Source organism: Onychomys torridus, chromosome 14, assembly GCF_903995425.1.
Source record: "Onychomys torridus chromosome 14, mOncTor1.1, whole genome shotgun sequence".
NCBI classification, from domain to species: domain Eukaryota; kingdom Metazoa; phylum Chordata; class Mammalia; order Rodentia; family Cricetidae; genus Onychomys; species Onychomys torridus.
In genome coordinates this window covers 70,275,526-70,294,973 of record NC_050456.1, presented here as the reverse complement: position 1 = coordinate 70,294,973, position 19,448 = coordinate 70,275,526, and the positions used below count along the sequence as shown (strand labels likewise).

Sequence of the window (19,448 nt, the reverse complement as noted above, 5' to 3'; positions counted from 1 at the left end):
TCTCTGTGTCCTCTGTGGCTTAGACCAGCTGTGCCAAGATGGCAACAGAGCAGAACCACAACTCTACCTGCTCTAAAACTACAGAGGGGGCGGGGGCGAGGATTTAGCTCAGTGGTAGAGCAATTGCCTAGCAAGCACAAGGCCCTGAGTTCGGTCCTCAGCTCCGGAAAAAGAAAAAAAAAAAAAAAAACTACAGAGGGGTGACAGGAGGAACTGTGGTCACCTCCACAAAGGTAGAGATAGAGGACACAGCATTTATTCTATAATTACCAAAACTGAGTGCAAATCAATGGCTTGGAGAAAGCTGTCTTTTCCTTATCTCTTCTGGTTCCCATATTCATCAATTACTTCTTACAATGGCTTTTGAATTTTGGTTACACTTAACTTTATGCAGCCTCTAACTATGTAACTCTAAAAATACTCCAAAATCATCAGGGAGATCTGGCTGGGGAGATGGCTCAGTGGGTAAGAGGACTTGTGCAAGCGTGAGGACCTGAGTTCAAACCCCAGCACTCATGTAAAAAAGTTAGGGATGCTTGTATATGCCTGGAACCCAACACTGGGAAGTGGAGACACTTGGGATTTGGGAGCTCGTTGCCTGTCAGCCTAGCATAATCAGCAAGCTTCTAGTTCAAGGAGAGACCCTGTCTCAAGGAAATAAGGAGGAGAGTGATAAGCAAGACATCCGAAGTCCTCTGGCTTCTGCATATGCAAATAGGTGTGCCCACACACTCACACATACCACATACACACACACCACACCATATTACACTCACACACACCACACACACCATCCACACATACCACACCATACTATACTCACATGTACCACACACATACCATACACACACACCACACTATATTGCACTCACACACAACACACACATACCATATTCACCTACACCACACCATCCTACACTCACATGCACCACTCCATACTACATTCACACACACCACACACATATTATACACACACATACCACATCATACCACACTCACACACACCATACACATACCATACATACATATACCATACCACACCACAATCACACGCACCACACATATATCATACATATACATACCACATCATATTATACACATGAATTGGGGTGGGGAGCAAATAATAGGATTATATATTTTGTGATCAAGTTTTTAATGTTTTCCTGTTTAACTTGACATCAGAATTACTACTACTGTGTATGTGTGTGAGTGTACATGTTGTACATGTGTATGTGCCCATACATGCAGACAGTGTGCACAGAGGCCAGAGGAGGTTGTCGGTGTCCTGTATTCTTCTCTGCCTTCTTTCCTGGAGACAGGGTCCCTCGCTAAACCTGGAGCTCAGCTGGCCAGGAAACTCCAGTGTTCCTCATACCTCAGCCCCCAGCAGCACTGGGGTTACAGGCACCCACCCACGAATGCCTGGCTTAGTATGTATGTGCTAGGAGTTTGAATTCAGGCACACACACTTGCAGAGCAAGTGTCTTACCCGCTGGGCCATCTCCACAGCCCCTGTTCTTATTCCTTTTAAAGTTAAGTTTAGCTGCATTAAGGCTCATTCTCAGTAGGTGTGGTGGCACGTGCCCATAAGCCCAGCACTTTGGAGGCAGGATTGTTGGTTCAGGCAGCCTAGGATACAGAAGTTTTACTTAAACACAGATAAACGTGCACGTGAGCCATCTACTTGTTCTTCTTCATTGTACAGCTTGGCAACGTTTGGTGGCTCTGATGGCCAGCTGTGCCTCTGTTTCCGTGAAGGTTTGGGGTTCCTGGAGGAAACCCTGTTAGAGGCCAGCCTAGGCTACATAGTGAAATCCTATATCAAAACCAAAACAAAAGATAAAAACAAAAAAACAAGCCCACAAACCAAAAAGTCTGTCTTTTGCTCCCTGAAATCCCAAGTATCTGCAGGTTCTTCCTCCTCCAAACAATGGGAAGCATTTCCACTCTGGGCTTCTCGGGTGCTTGCCTAAGCCCTGTCTTGTGTACCCACCCAACGATTTCAACAAAACTGTTCCTTTCAACAACCAAGCCATAGCCAAGCATGGTGGCACACACCTATAATCCCAGTAACTAAGGAGGCTGAGGCTGGAGGATCACAAGGTCAAAGCCACTGGAGCTACAACATAGCAAGTTCAAGGTCAACCTGGGCTGTACAGCAAGACCCTGTCTAAAAAAACAAAAGGAAACAAACAAAAAGCTCCACAGATTACCTGAACATAGGATCTAGGTCTTATTTTTTTATAATATTTTTAATCTTTAATTTAATTTTATGTATATGTATGTCTGTTCACTCTGTGTGTGTGTGTGTGTGTGTGTGTGTGTGTGTGTGTGTGTGTGTGTGTGCGCGCGTGCAGCACCTCAGAGGCCAGAAAAGGGGCATCAGATCCTCTGGGCCTGGAGTTAACAGACAGTTGTGAGCTGCCGTGTGGGTGCTAGGAATTGAACCTGGTCCTCTGGGAGAGCAGCCATCTTTCCAGGCCTAGGAGTGAGGTCTTAATGCTGATGGCTCAAGGCACCTAGCACTGTGCTGACAGAGATCAGAAACTTAGCAAGTTCATGCTGAGTTTAACTCAGTCTCTGTGAGCTGCATAGTTATTACTGAACTGGAATTTAGTCATGAGCACAAAACACGTATGTCTTCTAATGTCTATACATAAAGGAAATTGCCTTCATATTAACCCTCAGATGGAAGGTCCTGTTCCCACAACATGTGCACACTTCCTTTATCTGAGTCAGAACTGTGAAGATGTAGTGTGACACACAATGATGCCCTGAACTGAACAATTAAGTGAGGCTCCCTTGAGATCACAAAAGGAATGTCAGATCCCCACAAAACAGAAGAGAGAGGACACTGTTATTGTCATAATGGTTAACACAAAGCCTACTTTGGATGGCGCCTCCAAACACTGTCACACATATTAGCTCTTCAGCACTATGGAGCAACAGTCAGACTCCCTTAGCACAGCCTCCACTGGCTTCACTCTGACCTTGACTCATGACCTGGTACAGCTGAGAAATGAAATCAAAAGATGTTTCTGTCCATTAAAAAACAAAAAACAAAAACAAAAAAACCTAGTCTGAATTGATCCCACAGGTACCAGGCATCTACCAGGAGACTGGGTAGTTCACTTGCAAACTGATGGCTCTGATTTCAAGATCTGCTTAGCGGATAAAATAGAAGCTAACATTCACCTTCCCACGGACTGCATGATATCAAGCAACAGAGGGGCCGCCAAGTCCGGGCTCAGATGAATGAATGTGGAAAGGACCACAATGGCTAGCCCCAGGGTTTCTTCATCGTATTCTTCGAGAATGGCCCCACAATCATGGCATCTGCAAAGGAAACAGGGGGCAGACATGTTAGAAAGCCACCATGGTTTCAAGTAGTAATACACAAACACAACCAGTCTCTTGGGAGACTCCAGTGCCACTGTCACCATAAGACAGGGAAGAGACTGGGTGGCAGGGATCACGGCCCTTCCTTTATCATTCAGTCCACAAGCTTCCAGCCCCATGGGAGTTTCTGCTCCTTTAGGAAGAGCTTCAGGTAGACTAAAAGCTTCTGGGACTTCAAGAAAGTGAAATTACATCTAAGAATAGTCAGTAACTAGAGTTTTTGGATCAGTTTTTACAGTTTTACTTAAACACAGATAAACGTGCATGTGAGCCATCTACTTATTCTTCCTCATCGTACAGCTTGACAACGTTTGGTGGCTCTGATGGCCAGCTGTGCCTCTGTTTCTGTGCCAGTTTGGGCTTCCTGGAGGAAACGCTTAGAGTGATCTCAGCATGGTCAGATTTGCTCCCATCAGGTTTTCCAAATCCTTGATGCTGTGGACCAGGAACTTCTGGAAGCCACCAGGTGGCCTGTGCCCAGCTTTTCTGTCCCATAACCAACGTTAGGCCTCAGGATCTGGCCCCTGAATCTTCTAACACCCTGTTGCTGATGCCTCTCAGTTTCTGTCAGGTGCACTTAACTTGATCATAGTGTTCTGACTGGTACAGGATGACCTTCAGGGTCCTCTATTTAATGTCTAAGGGCAGCCACGATGCTGTGCAGGAGATGGCAGCCACCTCACAGGCAGCACCAAGGATAGAGAGGGGATTTCGGAAACTAGATTAATTATCATTTGTCAAAGTGAAAAAATGCCTAGCTATAGCCAGAAGCTTTCAAAAGATGTCCGGTCTGTGGAGAAGAGACAGAGGACTCAAGTGAACCTGGACACTCTAGGAAGCCTGGGGCGCTGGCCCATGCCTCTTCTCCACTGCTCCCTTACACCAGCTTTGTGAATGTCTAGTCCCGCTAAACTAGTACAGAAGAGCACTGGCATCTGCTTTTAAGAAACCCACACTGTATTGCTCTTTGCTGTATCCTAATATAGGTTCCACTCAACCCAACCAAAGGCAGCTTTCTAAAGTGAAATTGAAAACTAAAAATAACTCAGGGACCAGAGCTACGGTTACTGCATCCTTTCCATCTGAAATGCGCCTAAAAATGAGCCAAAGAAGAGAGTGTCTTAAAAGTTAATTTAACATTTAAAATTCACATTTGGAACTCTAGAGACAGCACACAAAAGGAACCAAAGGCTGGGATGGTGGCTCTGCTGGAAAGGGGCTTGCCATGCAAGTGTGAGGACCTGAGGTTGAGTCCCAGTACCCAAGTGATACAGTTGAATCTGGGGCAAGCGCTTGTAATCCCAGCACTAGGGCTGACCTCTGACCTCCACACATATGCCCATATAAATGCATGTGCATTGGAACACACAGGAACACCACACCACACACACACACACACACACACACACACACACACACACACACACAAGCAACCAGAAGCAACGAAGAAAAATGATAACTTAAAGTGGGGGGGCAGTTATGACACAAAATGGAGAAATTATACCAAAGCTCTGGGGACATTTCTAGGTAGTTGTACAAGCCAGACACATCTGCTTCTCAATTACGTGAGAAGACCTGTGCTGGCTAGTTTTTATATCAACTTGATACAAGCTAGGGTTATCTGGGAAGAAAGGATCTTAGCTGAGAAAATGCCTCTATAGGCTTAGTCTATAGGCAAGTCTGTGGGGCATTTTCATGACTGATGATTGGCATGGGAGGGCCCAGGTCACTGTGGGCAGTACCATCCCTGGGCAGGTGGTCTAGGGGTGTATAAAAAAGCAAGCTGAGACAGTGATGAGGGAACAAGCCAGTAAGTAGCATTCCTCCATGGCCCCTGCATCAGTTCCTGCCTCCAGGTTCCTGCCTCCAGGTTCCTGCCTTGATTTTCCTAAATGATAAGTTGTGAAATAACTTCGTTTGGGGTCACAGTGTTTAATCAGAGCAGTAGAAACCCTAAGACAGCCATCACCTCACTTCTGACTGCACAGTGAGCAACACTATGTGGATATCTGTACCATCCTTTCTACCTCATTTCCTTTATTAGGCTGTGAGCCCCCTTTATCCAGGAGCCTGTCTAGTCCCTGGGATCTGTGCAGGTTTGAAAAATCCCCAAGCCTCATTTTATTTTATCATACACACTAAACAAATATTGGTGTGCCAGGCAAGACATAGGGTGCTTAGGGCACAAAATACAGAAGAAATTGTTCTCATCCCAGGGAACTCAATCTATTTTACAACATGTACCTGTACGATGTAGACAAAGAGATAAAATACAGTGTAACAAGTGCTGGGCTGGAGATGGCCCAGAGGCTCTGGGAAACTGGAGAAGGGTGTGACTAATCCTGTCCCTCTCAACCAGGGAACTTTGCCTTCTGCTAGATTTTAAGTGTGCAAACGGAAGTTCACCAGGAAGATCGAGGACCAAGACAGAGCACATCGGGAATGCTCTGGAAAGAGAGAAGGGGTTGAAGAAAGAGCAGCAGGGACATCCACACTCTAGAATGCCTTCGAGCTACACATGTGGGCTTAATCCTAGAAGAACTCAGGGCTATGGGCTCGTCTGGGAGGTGACGAGCCAGTTTGAGATGCAGAGACTGGATTGTACTTCCAGGATGGCAGAAGAATGACGCCAGGCAGTGGTGGCACATGCCATTAATCCCAGCACTCTGGAGGCAGAGACAGGAAGATCTCTGAGATCCAGGCCAGCCAGGGCTACACAGAGAAACCCTATCTAGACATCCCATCCCCGTTCTCCCTCCCCACTGCCTCCCCCCCAAAGAAAAAGAATGGAGTCTCTTCTTTGTTCCTAGTGTAACAATTGGACATTTCCAGGCTGAAGATTTTATGGGTGTTAAATTATTTTTAGGGGTAAGTGGGATTATCTGATTCTATCCCAATTAAAGGGGGGGTTTGCCAAAGCATAAACAAAACACTACTCATAGTGCATGCATTTCTAAATCTCAATTGTTTACAACACAGCTTCAGCCCTTCAAAAAATAAAGCAAAGTGCACTTCCTCACCTGGGGACCAAACTCTAACTCTATAACCAGAGCAAAAGAAAAAGCAAACAAACAAACAAAAAACCAGGGAGCTTACTTGTCCGTCATCACCGTTGGCTGCTCATCCGTGAATTCTTCAGGTGCGGGCACAAACATACTGGCTATGCTGGGTGCTGACAGCAGACTGGATTTAGTGGCACCTGGATAAGCAGCAGAGAGACAACCATGAATACAGCTTCCGAGGCCAGGACATTCTCCACTCTGCGTTCATTAACTCTCAGAAGATCACATTCATGAGATCACAGACATCCCACCCGGGGCATGACAAAGACCTGAGAGTGAACTAAGACCAAGGACAAGCTGGATGCCCTACCTCTCTCTCTTGCTTCATGACTTTAAAAAAACAGAAAGTTCAGCTTGGCCAGCAGGGTCTAAGATAAAGATGGACTGCCGGGTGGTGGTGGCGCACGCCTTTAATCCCAGCACTTGGGAGGCAGAGGCAGGTGAATCTCTGTAAGTTAGAGGCTGGCTTGGTCTACAAAGCTAGTTCCAGGAAAGGCACAAAGCTACACAGAGAAATCCTTTCTCAATAAAAACAAAAACAAAAAACTAAATGATAAAGATGGACTTCCTAGCATTAAATAACAATATATTTCTAATACATGAGTGCATATCATCATTAAAGTGGGGCTTCTATGAGAAGGCAGTGAGACCCCAAACTTTATACACTTAAACAAAAGGGGAGGCAGTGAGACCCCAAACTTTATACACTTAAACAAAAGGGGAGGCAGTGAGACCCCAAACTTTATACACTTAAACAAAAGGGGAAGCAGTAGGACCCCAAACTTTATACACTTAAACAAAAGGGGAGGCAGTGAGACCCCAAACTTCACACACATGAACAAAGGGGATGCTGGGGTTAGAAAACCAGTTTAGTATTCTGCTTTGAAAAGTATTATCATAAAAACTAGAGTGAAAAGACTTATTGTCAACTGAAGTATTTGTGAATGCAGCCTTAGCTAGCTATTTCTTGATGACTTGCTCTGCTTCACTCAATCAATACAACAGTTTCCAAACTTTGAGGTTAGATCCTTTCAAGGAAATCTGAGGCCAGAATCTTAGCAACCAGCACCAATAGATAGTGAATGTGGGGGGGGGGGGGACTGGAAGATGGTTCAGCAGTTAAGAGAGCCTTCTGCTCTTCCAGAGGACTCAAGTCTGGTTCCCAGTATCCACATCAAGGCAGCTTACACCTGCCTGAGACTCCAGCTCCAGGAGACCTGACAGGCTCCTCTTCTGGCCTCCATGGGCACCTGCATGCATGTGAGTAAACACACACACACACACACACACACACACACACACACACACACTATAAATCTCAAAACATAATGTGGAGAGTCAAGAGGGTGTTTTCCATTAAGAAAGCCACCAGTGCAGGGCAGATCCCCTGGAACTGTGTAAATGAGACCTCTAAGATGACTCCCAGAGTGACAACATGAAATAATAGTATGCTCTGCTAAGTAGCAACTGTTAATCTGAGTTCTTCAAGCAGACAAAAGAAAGCATAATAAAATGATGATCATTAAATAATCCATTTCTCATCATGAAACACATAACTTGGTCCTAAAAAAAAATGTATGATTTCTCCTTAGAAATAATAACAACTGAAAGAATGGTCACTAAAGACATGAGGATACAAGTCTTAGATGCCGAGCCTGGAGGATGATGCTGCTGTCTGAGGGGGAAATGGTGTTGAAGTTCTCGCTAGCACACTATAGACCACCTCCCCAGGGAAAGTTTCCAAAGCGTATTTCTGAGAAGCAAAGACTTGCAAACACAAGGTACCAACTATCTAAAACTATCTTCACCTTCCGAAGTTCCCAGTTGGGAATACAAACCTTGCTACTGTACCTATCTGCTGTTTCTGAGCTGGCATTCCTTCCCAGGGATATCTAAGTGTACCGTTAACAAAGAATGCCCGTCAAAATGTTGCACAGTGTCAAAGACATCAGCAAATCGATAGTAGAGTCGGCAAAAGCACAACCTTATAAACAGTTCTCCACATCTCAGGATCATTGATAGGAATACTAGCCAATGGTGAAAATGACTATGCCAGAGCAGAAAAAAAAAAATCAGTCCAAAAATATCTGGTAATGTGCCCACAATCTCACTAGAAGCAACTCCCGTCAAGGTTACAAGGAACAAGAAAAACTCCGGTGTCTCTGTGGCTTCCCAACAAGCATTACCAAAGGGGAGGTGTTGTTACAGTAGCCCCATGAAGTTGTTTTTCTCTAATGACAACACAGAAAGTATGTTGCAGTATTTATGGCAGTCATCTATCAAAGCAATTAGGTTAGGTGACTGGGCATGGATTCTTATAGGACACCATTAGCTGAACAATGGATTGCTAAATCCTGCTATTGAAGTGGAACCAGGGAGTAATGTATTTCAGAAGGTGGGAAATATGAAAAAAGAAAGCCACAAACCTCAGCAACTTTTCATTGTAAGTCATCCACAACTAAGTTGGCGGTATTAAACTCAGCCTCTGTTTCTGTCCTCCACTTACTGGCAACAACTCTGAGCCCGCCACCACTGTTGCCTGCCAGAACATCCAGAGTGCCTCCATACAGAACCGTAACAGAGAGCTCTCAGAAACTTGAATACAGAGGGGACCATCTCCAAAGCCCAGCTTCAAAGCTGGAGATGCTGATGAACGTTTCTTTTGGGATCTCAGAGACAGGAAAGACTCTGGGCATGAGCTTGTCTCAAAGCACACATCAGCTGCGCAGCTGCACCAACAGACTCTCCCACTTGCAGTGAGAGAGACTATAAAACTGTGCGTCACCTTGATGCTTCCACCTTTACCTCACCGGGTTTTGATAAGTCACTTAGATCACAACGAAGCACCAAAAATTTATTTCAACAACCCTGACTTAAGAAAGCATTTCTTAGCCTCACAGACAAGTGTCTCATCTCATCTGCTGGAGGGCCAGAGTGCTACTCATTACCAAAGAAGTGTCCAGGAAGCTGGACACAAATATCTCCTCAGGCTTTAGAAAACTAGAAGAGTAGTTTAGCCTAGCAACATAGGTTTGCTTGATTCAAGAGACTACTTAGAAAACATGGTCAGAATTTTCTTTCTTTCTTTCTTTCTTTCTTTCTTTCTTTCTTTCTTTCTTTCTTTCCTTCCTTCCTTCCTTCTTTCTTTCCTTCCTTCCTTCCTCCTTTCTTTCTTTCTTTCTTTCTTTCTTTCTTTCTTTTGTCCTTCCTTCCTCCTTCCTTCCTTCCTTCCTTCCTTCCTTCCTTCCTTTCTTTCTTTCTTTCTTTCTTCCTTCCCTTCTATCTTTCTTTTGTAACCAATGATAGTTTTATCAGCCTTCTGAATTTTAATAACAAAGGTAATAATTAACTACATATGTAGTTAAATGCATGGAATGAATTTGGAAAAGAAAAATTCCAATGATCTTAGTGCAGGTGCATACACATTTTGTTCCCACAACTAGAATAAAATGTGTAGTTTAATACATAATTCAAGATATCTGGAAAAGAAACTGTTTATCCATAGTCCCAATATTCTAGAAAAAAATAAGGACAATCTGAACTCTGCTCAGAAAAAGAATATAGGGTGACATGGGAAATTGATGCATCTTGGGAGGAAGGCTGAAGAGTCCAGGGATACCTGGTCTAGGAACAGCTTAGAAACATAAGAAATGGGTAGTTATTTTCAAATGTCCAAAGTGTGAGGTGAGAGATTCTAGAATTATCTTGTGTGGCCCCAAGCTTTAGAAAGATACTCTATGGCAGGGCTTTTGTTGGACACATTCAAGGATGAACTGTCATGAATTCCCCAGCCTTCGAGGTATTTTACAGGTTGGGAGTATGTGGAGCTGTTGAAGAAGAGGTTTTGCACCTGCTGTGTGGATCTTTGAGGGACACATGGTCCTTCAGTTCTACAGTCTGAGACCCTGGGACTCAACCAACCTCTTGTCCTCAGCGGCTGTCCCTCCAGGTCAGGGTTTAGGCACATTGGCACATTACACTGGCGTTTCCCGGGCTGTACCTGTTCTGTGGATAAAGAGAGCATTTCAGTCTTCAGTGTGGTCAGTTTAATACCAGTCACAGCACAGTCATAGCACAATTAATGCAGCAAACCTTCACATGGAGCCATTTTTGTCATGGTTACTTTATTAAGACATAAAGATGAAAGCTGCAGGTAGGGTTAGTCACTGTTTTGTTACAAACCTGTCACTCAGTTAAATGAGCTGCGTCTGAAATGGTAGAGGATCTAAAACTGCTTTGTTTTTAAAAGTTCTAGTCCCACTCTATTTCAAAAGAATGCAAATCCTGTGTCTCCTGATAGGGAATGAAGGGCCAGTGTCATGGCCATGAAAGAATGCTTTATGCAAATCAATAAATACATCAATGATACTCTGGGGTAATGGCCAGACAGTTCACACAGGAAACACATGGACCAGGTAGAGAAAATGATAGGGATTCGGCTGAGAGATGGAGAAGAAGAATAGGGAGCAAGAATGGAGTGACGCTTAGGGAATGTTCATTCACACAGATGTGTGGACAAGTGGAGAGGAGGCAGGCATTCTGTGAATGGGCTGGAGCATGCTGAGGCCAGTTTGTCATGACTCAATTTAAGCTGTCATTCTCGGTGTGTCTACATGACCATAGTTGTTCCTGGTGGAAACTAGAGCGTCACTGAATCAACATGTGTGGTTCAAAGTGACATGCCACCTAACATGATACTACACATTCACAAACTCTTCCACTGGGATCAGGTAATAAGCATGAGAACACCAAAAGCCAGGTGTAATGTACGCTCAACCACAGAAGGCTAAGGCAAAAAGATCACTTGAGCCCAGATGTTCAAGACCAGGCTGGGTAACAAAGAAAGATCCTGTGTCCAAAACAAAACAAACAAAAAACTCGAGAATAATGAGTTAAAGCTTTTATTAAGGGACTCAGAGATAAGTGACCAAATTTAAGGAGTGGGAAATTAAAAAATAAGCCTCAGCAATGTTCAGTATGAGAAATCTGGACAATATGGAATCTTAAGTGTGAAGCCAAGAAGACAAAAATCATTAAGTCTGGTTGAAAAGTAAAAAATGTGACTAAATGGGTTATTTGGCATCATGAAGCATTTTGTAGCTTAAAGTCCAGATCAGAAATTGAGGTCAATTTACATTTTCATAACTCTACTTAGTCAAATTAGGTTATAGTTGTAGTCAGAATCTACAGTGGCTAAGGCTGTGCTACACACCGAGCTACAACAGCATGGTGAGATGACTTTCAGGGCCCCCAAGTCAACCTGAGCATTTAGTACCACAGATCTAACTGAGCTGCGCTTCTCAGGTTCCATGGCTTCATCTCTGGAGAGGGCAGCACAGTCCCCCATGGTACAGAGAAGGGAGCCAACGCTCAAACCAAATACATTCTTGGGGATGGCTAGCCAGTGTCTTTCCTCTCTCTCTCTCTCATCTGTTGCCTCTTGGCTACTCACTACTCACTCTTGTATGCCACTAAATGAAACCACCAAGCCTTTGACATGTCAAGCACTCTTCGAAGTCCATGAGTCTGAAGCTGTCTGTTACACACAAGGGTGGGTGTGGTATGAGGATCTCTTCTTGAAGAACAACAAAAATAAATGGGAGGACACACATACAATTTGAAAAACATCTCAAGATTTTGGTTGTGTGCACACCATGATTCTGCATCATAATGAAGAAATTAAAAATAATCTCACAGTTGGAGCCAGAAAATAATAACCAAAATACTAAAGGGCACTCCCGCAGCATGTTGCAATAATCAGCCCTCATATTTTCATGGTGTATGCACACTTCAAGGTGCTTTTGTGTTTATAATCTTGTACTTCAAATGACCCATTTAATTTAAGAAAGAAAAACTAAGGCAAGACAGGACCACTGCTGTACAGTGAGCTGAGAAGGCAGTGTACATAAATGATGTGATAAGATTCAGGAAATGCAAAGTGGTCATATTTAAAACAACAAGTTAGGTGCAGTTCTGGCTTACGAACATGAGAGTGTGTGGCTGCAGCCTGGTGACCCTGCTGGCTAAATTTACACCTCATTCTCAGACTTGGAGAGCATGCCATCACCAAGCTGACATTTGTTACTAAACTTCAGTGCTTTATAATTTATGAAAGAGGATATTGATAATCTAATGCCTTTAAGCTTTGTACCATGAAATCATAGCTCTGCCCCTCCTCCCCAGGCAGATAAAAATCTGAGATCTGAAATCTGGATCTTACAGGAATAAAGAGTTGGGCGTGCCTAAACAGGACCCATCTAAACAGAGATGAGCCTAGATGGGGATCAGCTGAGACATAGACCACAATGCTCTAGAGCACTTGGAAAATCTGAATATATGTTCATTACTTCCAGGTTATTAAAAAACTATTTTAACCAAAGAACACAAGAAGTGGACACAGAGAAAGTGGTGTTAGCTAATCTGAGAGGCAAAGAAGAAGAAAAGGCTTGACCCACCAGTGTCCCAGCTGCTGATGTTATGGGGGGCGCTAGACTGATGCTCCAGCTGTCGCTTCATTAACTGGCTCATTGTCAGAACTCCCAGGGATCCCCTTTTCATCTGCCTATACTGAGCTATACGAAGGAAATTAGGAGATGATTACTGGGGGGGAATATATTTCCCATCGCACACACAGGCTCTATACATCCACACAGATCTTAATTCAGTCTTCATTAGCTATCTGTAATTTTTGCTAAATTATATGCTCCTAATCAAGTGAAAAAACTTAAGCCTTCTGTCGTTTCCGGTGTCTCTGCGGTACAGGTAATAGCACTCCTTAGCGTTCAACTACCAACTATACATATTTACTCAATGAATGCTTATTTGTGTTAGCTTTTTTACTTATGTGCTCTGCCACATTCTAAAAAGAATTCAAAACAAACAGTGCTAACTTGAATTGAATCAAAAGCTACTGAGGTAAGCCAAAACATTGATTTAAAAATCTGCACTATTTCCAAGCTATTTGAGCCCCTGTCTACTATTTGGAAAATTAAATAGCACTCCACAAGTACACTCTTTGTTTGACAAAACAATGGTGACATTTCTGTCCTACAGTTCAGCCCTGACATAATTCTCAACAATGAAAAGCTATACACTTTTCCAAACCAGAGACCATCCGAAGCACACTGCCAATTGTGTGCTAACTTTGCTCCTGTTCCCCTGTGAGACACTCCATGCCTACACACCAGCCCAGTGTGAGCACTCAGCCTCACCAAGATGGCTGTAGGCCTGACCCCCAGGCACCCAGATGTTGACAACTTCGGTTCCCCGACTTAACTCACTTGAAAGGGCAAGTTCAGAAGCCAAAGCTGTTGAACTGCAAACCCTAGAAAGGAATGCAAAGACCAGGATGTCCATTGACTAACCCCTGGGCAGCTCTGACTGATATGTATAGGTTTCACCGTCTACAATAAGGCAGCAGCTACGTGTGAAATGAAATCATTTATAATATCATTTCTGGTGTAGTCGGCATGCTGTTTGATTTATGGTGGTCATGGCATGTTTAGTTACAAAACAATCAACCGGCAACTTGGGCTAGATAAGAATGTGGTGGGATTCATGTGTCTTGGAGCCCATAACCACTAAATTAGTGGGAATAGCTAACCGACTGAATAATAAACCTCACTGAGTTGTTTATCGATTGGTAAACTTTACAAGTTTGCAACTGCTTGAAAAGTAAAGCTTCGAGACCAATTCCAAAGCAGAAATATTCTGGGTTTGAATCCAGAGCCTTACATGTGTTAGGCAAGCCACCTTCTCACTGAACTACATGCCAAGCTGAAAACAGAAATCTTTTAAAGGATTTTAAAAAATTAAAAATAAGTGGCATCTTGCAGACTCAATCAAGTACAGATATAAAACCTCTCGTGTTGAGATGATTTCCCCAATTCTTTGGTTTGGTTTGGTTTGGTTTGGTTTGCGGTACTGGGAATGGAACCTAGACCCTCACACATGCTAGGCAAGGGCTATGCCACTGAACTACATTCCCAGTCTCTCAAATGATTCCAAAGACTGCAGAATTCCTGAGACCCAAAATAGCAGTGGATGAGATTTCTGGGATTATGCCTCCAAGAGCACACCACCAAATTCTATGATGATGCTTTTCATGATAAGAGCAGGGAATATGGGGCTAATGTGCTAAACTAAAAGCTAGACTCAGTCATGACTATGAGATCCTGACCCCCTTGACACACTGGAATTACAGCAATTTAACCATTCTGGCCATTTCTAATCATACTGCTTAGAGTTCTAGGAGGGAATTCAGTGTCTTTTTGTTTTTAAAGATGATTCATGTAAATAAGGAAGAGAAAATATATTATTGTGATTTTTGTCGTTATCAAACATTCTTCATGAGTAAAAAAATAAACACAGCTGGGTGGTGGTGGCACACGCCTTTAATCCCAGCACTCGGGAGGCAGAGGCAGGCGGATCTCTGTGAGTTCGAGGCCAGCCTGGTCTAAAGAGCGAGATCCAGGAAAGGTGCAAAGCTACACAGAGAAACCCTGTCTCACAAAACCAAATAAATAAATAAATAAACACAACACTTAGTTTTAGAACTAGCCATTTTATTTTGCAACCAAAGGCAAAATATATGCTACTTAGAAACTATTTCTTAAAATTTTTACGTCATATAATTGATTTAGGATCATTCAAAATAATCTAAATCAAAATTTAGTATTTAGAAATACTAAAAATAGTATCGACTTGAAAATCTAATAGATCAAAGTATCCGTTTCTATCTCTGTCACTTGGTGGCTCTGTGACTTTAGGCAAGCCATTTGGCCTTTCTCCTCTCTCTGTCCTGCAGTGAGTATGTAAGGAATGGATCGAGATCATGCTGTGTGTGAGCCATTCATCATGTCGATACAGGAGGAGACTCAAATAAATGCTGTCTAGGATCACCATTAAGACTGTACCCTCCTTGGGGGAAAAGAAGGTTCTGTTTATTCACCTTTGATCCCCAATGACAAACTCAATTCCTGGCCCCCACCAGATAATGCATGGGATAATGAATGAATAATGAATGAAAGAATGTGCAAATGGATAAAAGAATGGTGACAATGGTTCTTTCCCACACAACCAGACCAGCGTTTACATTAAGATCTGTATCTGGCTTTTCAGACCATCCTCCTTTCAAAAGGTGGTCCATGAAGACTCACTAACTCTTCAGGCAGCATCCATATGGAACACAAGTTTATCAGGACATGAGAGAAAGATTTCCAGAAAGCACACTTCTATCTGTCTGGGTCACTGATTCCTTCCAAGAATTTCTTTTTGCTGAAAATCTCCTGACACCATTGAGCTGGGGAAACACCTTGATGGAACAGTAGTGGAGTTCAAGATTCTCTTGGTGAAAACCTAGCACCCAAGAGCAGGGAGAGGTTTCAAAATACCTCATGTAGACTTGTAATGTGTTGGTTTTATTTCAGCCTAAAAAGAGCAGATTTAGTTGCACTTATAGGATCATGATACATTTATTTTAGAATAACTCAGATAAAGCTGTGTTCATGATGGAAGGTAACTCAGATTTAACCAAGTAAGATTCTGCCATAAACAAAGCTTTGCATGTACCACATGACCAACTGTTCTATGGTCAGGGCTAGTAGTGATGTTTACTTTGTTGAATGATGAAATTTGGTATTTATCCCTTAATAAATTAGGGGTTTTGGACAACATTTAAGGTATGGACTAAAGCAGGCCATGCTACCCTCAAGAGTTTCGTAGAGTGCACAACACTATCATTAAGGAAGCTATTGAAGCACTGTTTTTTTGTTTGTTTGTTTGTTTGTTTGTTTTTTTAAGTAGGAGGGTTAGCAAGACTGAAAGTAATATGTATAGGTCATGTTCCAAAATTGACACATACAGAAACCATCACTGAGAAACACTTACTTGATATTGACGAGTGACTGCCTGTTTCAGGTGCACCTGCTTCTAATGTAGGGGCAGATGAAGATTCCCGTGGCATTTCCAACGTTGAAAGTCCTTTAGAAGAGGGATCTACAAATGGAAATGCTGTTTAAAGTTAAGGAGAGTGGTGGGAAGTAGTTGGAGAGCCTTTCTGGGCCTTTATCCCTCTGGTCTACAATGTCCATTCAAATCTGTAGGCACTTTCTGCCTCTAGCGATTACCTTAGAGAGATTACATATCTTCTACAGCACATTCTGTATGTGCTGCTATGTCCCTTAGGAGACCGAAGCTTGCGTAGCTGGAAAGCTAATGCTTGAAATGTCCATGGCTCCAACTAGCTCTGGACCAGGCACTTTACTGTTCCGTATTTGTTGCTTTTTAGCTAATACCTAATATTCCATTCCACCTATCTCCTCCACCTTGGTCTGAAAGTTTCCTCTTTTGTATTTATATTTCAATCTTCAATGGAAGATTTCACATCCAGGTACTGTTTCCCTCCCCAAAACTGAGTCAGGTGACTCTCTTATGGAGCATTTGCCCTTATGTTTTTTCTAAACTTATCACACTGTAATGTTATTATTTACTTATTTGACTATATATGTTACTAAGTTGGAAGCAATTCAAGGGCAGGATCTTTGTCTACTATGAAATAACTAGTACTGACTGAGATTCTCAGTTTCTTTAGAGCAACCTTCCTAATGCAGCAACCATTTAATATAGTTCCTCATGTTATGGTGATCCTCAACCACAAAATTACTCCATTGAGGGGGAGGAGTGAATACGGGGGAGAGGAGTGGTGAAGAAGGGGCCTGGGAGGAAAGGAGGGAGGGGAAACTGCAGTTGGGATGTAATATATGAGAGAAGACAAAAGAAAAAACATTTCATTGCTAGTTCATAACTGTAATTTTGCTTCTGTTATGAATTTTAATGTAAATATCTGATATACAGGATACCTGATATGCAACCCACAAAGGGATGAGGACCCACAGGTTGAGAACCACTGCTTTAGAGGGTCTTCTATTGAATAAATGTCCTCCCTGTTGTGAAGTATTTTCTGCATATAATACTGCCTTACTAATCTATCAACACTGGGAAAGAAGCCTTCTCACACCATTCTAGACAACTGCACAGTAACCTCTCGAAATTTCTAAAATGATTGTCATGTCAAACCTACAATTCTTTCCAGCAGCACCGGGCAGTGAATACACTGAGCCCCTTGCTGGCTCAGAGTTGCCAATGTGGGTTTCCATGACTACACTGCGCTGTGAGTTAGAGATAGCCATCCCAAGTGGCTTCAAGCTCTTAAACTCAAAATGTACCATCTCGTTTTTTTCATAACGCCAACTGCTTCTTGCCACAGAGCAATCCACAATATTTTATAATTAATGTATGCTGCTCCAACACTAGATGCCACTAAACCTGTTAAGGTGTCAGATACAAAAAGTCCCAGGACAGAGTCTGGGACAAAGTTCTGGGGCAATGGCTTTGGAACATCTACTTTGCGGTTTTAGAGGTCTTTCTGATACATAGATGTAGTTGCCATATTAATAACTTTGTGTGTGTTCTGTATGTACATGTTCATGTGGGCATGTGTAGGTGTGCCAGGGTTTGATGCTGAATGTATTCCTTGATCATTCTCTACATTTTTTTTTTTAAATCTCATTGAGCTTGGAACTCATAGATTCAGCTAGGCTGACTGACTAATGAGTTGCAGGGATCCATCTCTCTATGTTCGGCCCCATCCCAACCCCCAAGCACAAGGGCCACAGACAGTGATTGCCAGTTACCCAAAGTAAGTTCCTCATCCTGCATAGCAGGCAGTTTAACAACTGAGTCAAGTCATTACTAATAACTTCAGGTATTCTTTTTTGTAAATTTATTCATTTATTTAGCTCTCTCTGTCTCTCTGTTTCTCTGTCTCTCGCTTTCTCTCTGTGTGTGTGTGTGTCTCTCTGTCTCTCTCTGTGTCTCTGTCTCTGTCTCTGTCTCTCTCTGTCTCTCTGTCTCTCTGTGTCTCTCTGTCTCTCTCTCTCTCTCTCTCTCTCTCTGTGTGTGTGTGTGTGTGTGTGTGTGTGTGTGTGTGTGTGTATGTGTACAGGCACCTACAGAGGCCAGCAGAGGGTACTGGATCCCCTGGAGCTGGAGTTACAGGTCACTGTAAGCCACCTGATATAGGTGCTGGGAACCAAATTCAGGTCCTCTATATGAGCAATATGCACTCTTACATTGTACCACTGCTCCAACACCCCCCTCCAATAACTTCATGATAACAAAACAGTATACCTGCTGTAAATTTCCCAATCACTCTTAATAGTGAGTAATCATTTGGAATTGCTTTAGTCATCAAGATAAAAATGTTAGGTATTGTTTTTCTATAATGCAAAATTAGAAAGGTTACGAAATTTCCTCTCTTGCTCTTATTCACCTGCCTTCTCTGTGTGCTACAGCTATAGATTATGGTCTACCAATAATATTAAATGAGGAAAAGGAAATTAATCTTTAAGAATCCACTGAACTATCTTTCAATGATAGTTACATGGGGTTTTGGGTGTGTGTACTTAAATACTGACTGTACTTTAAACTAAAGAAACTGTACCTGATGACAGTTACTGAAGACCTGCTTTGCATAATTTCTTTAGACTAGGCAATCTTTTCTTAGTTCTCAAGCATTTTCTGAAGACTCTCATCCATATACAGTTTAAAGCAAATATTTGAAAAGAGCTGCCCACTTGTTGGCAGCACCTCTGTACTCAGCTTTCTAGAGTCATGTGTAGAAAATTCAGTCACTCCCCTTCTAGCCACATGTTCCGGTGCTCTCTTAGTCACTTAGAAAAATATTGCATCACAGAACTCTGGTTTGATTTGATGAGGAGAGGCATGTGTAAAAGTGAATAAAGTATTACCTGTTGGATAACACTAGAGAAAGGAAAGAGAACCAGGATGCCAGCTGGGGGTGTGTGACTAAGCTTAGGGCAGGCCTCATTGGTGAGGAGCAAGAGAGTGTGTCAAGTGGGTATTGGACCACTCAATCCTCAGAGAACAGCAGGTTAAGGCCCCAGGCTAGGAGTGTGTAGGAGGGAG

General features: G+C 42.8%; 1 protein-coding gene across 18 annotated transcripts in view; it reads right to left on the bottom strand.

Annotated features, from left to right (window-relative positions):
• The window catches only part of Unc79 (unc-79 homolog, NALCN channel complex subunit), a 247,964-nt gene that overhangs the window by 53,372 nt on the left and 175,144 nt on the right, over positions 1-19,448 (bottom strand). For 15 of the 18 annotated variants that reach the window (XM_036205592.1, XM_036205577.1, XM_036205575.1 and 12 more), the window contains 5 exons: positions 16,350-16,457; positions 12,917-13,033; positions 10,383-10,466; positions 6,496-6,598; positions 3,196-3,336 (listed from right to left, as the gene is read on the bottom strand). In XM_036205592.1, coding sequence (XP_036061485.1) covers positions 3,196-3,336; positions 6,496-6,598; positions 10,383-10,466; positions 12,917-13,033; positions 16,350-16,457 — 553 coding nt within the window. The remainder of the gene's footprint in view (positions 1-3,195; positions 3,337-6,495; positions 6,599-10,382; positions 10,467-12,916; positions 13,034-16,349; positions 16,458-19,448) is intronic. The other 3 variants (XM_036205590.1, XM_036205580.1, XM_036205589.1) reach the window with 1 other exon arrangement.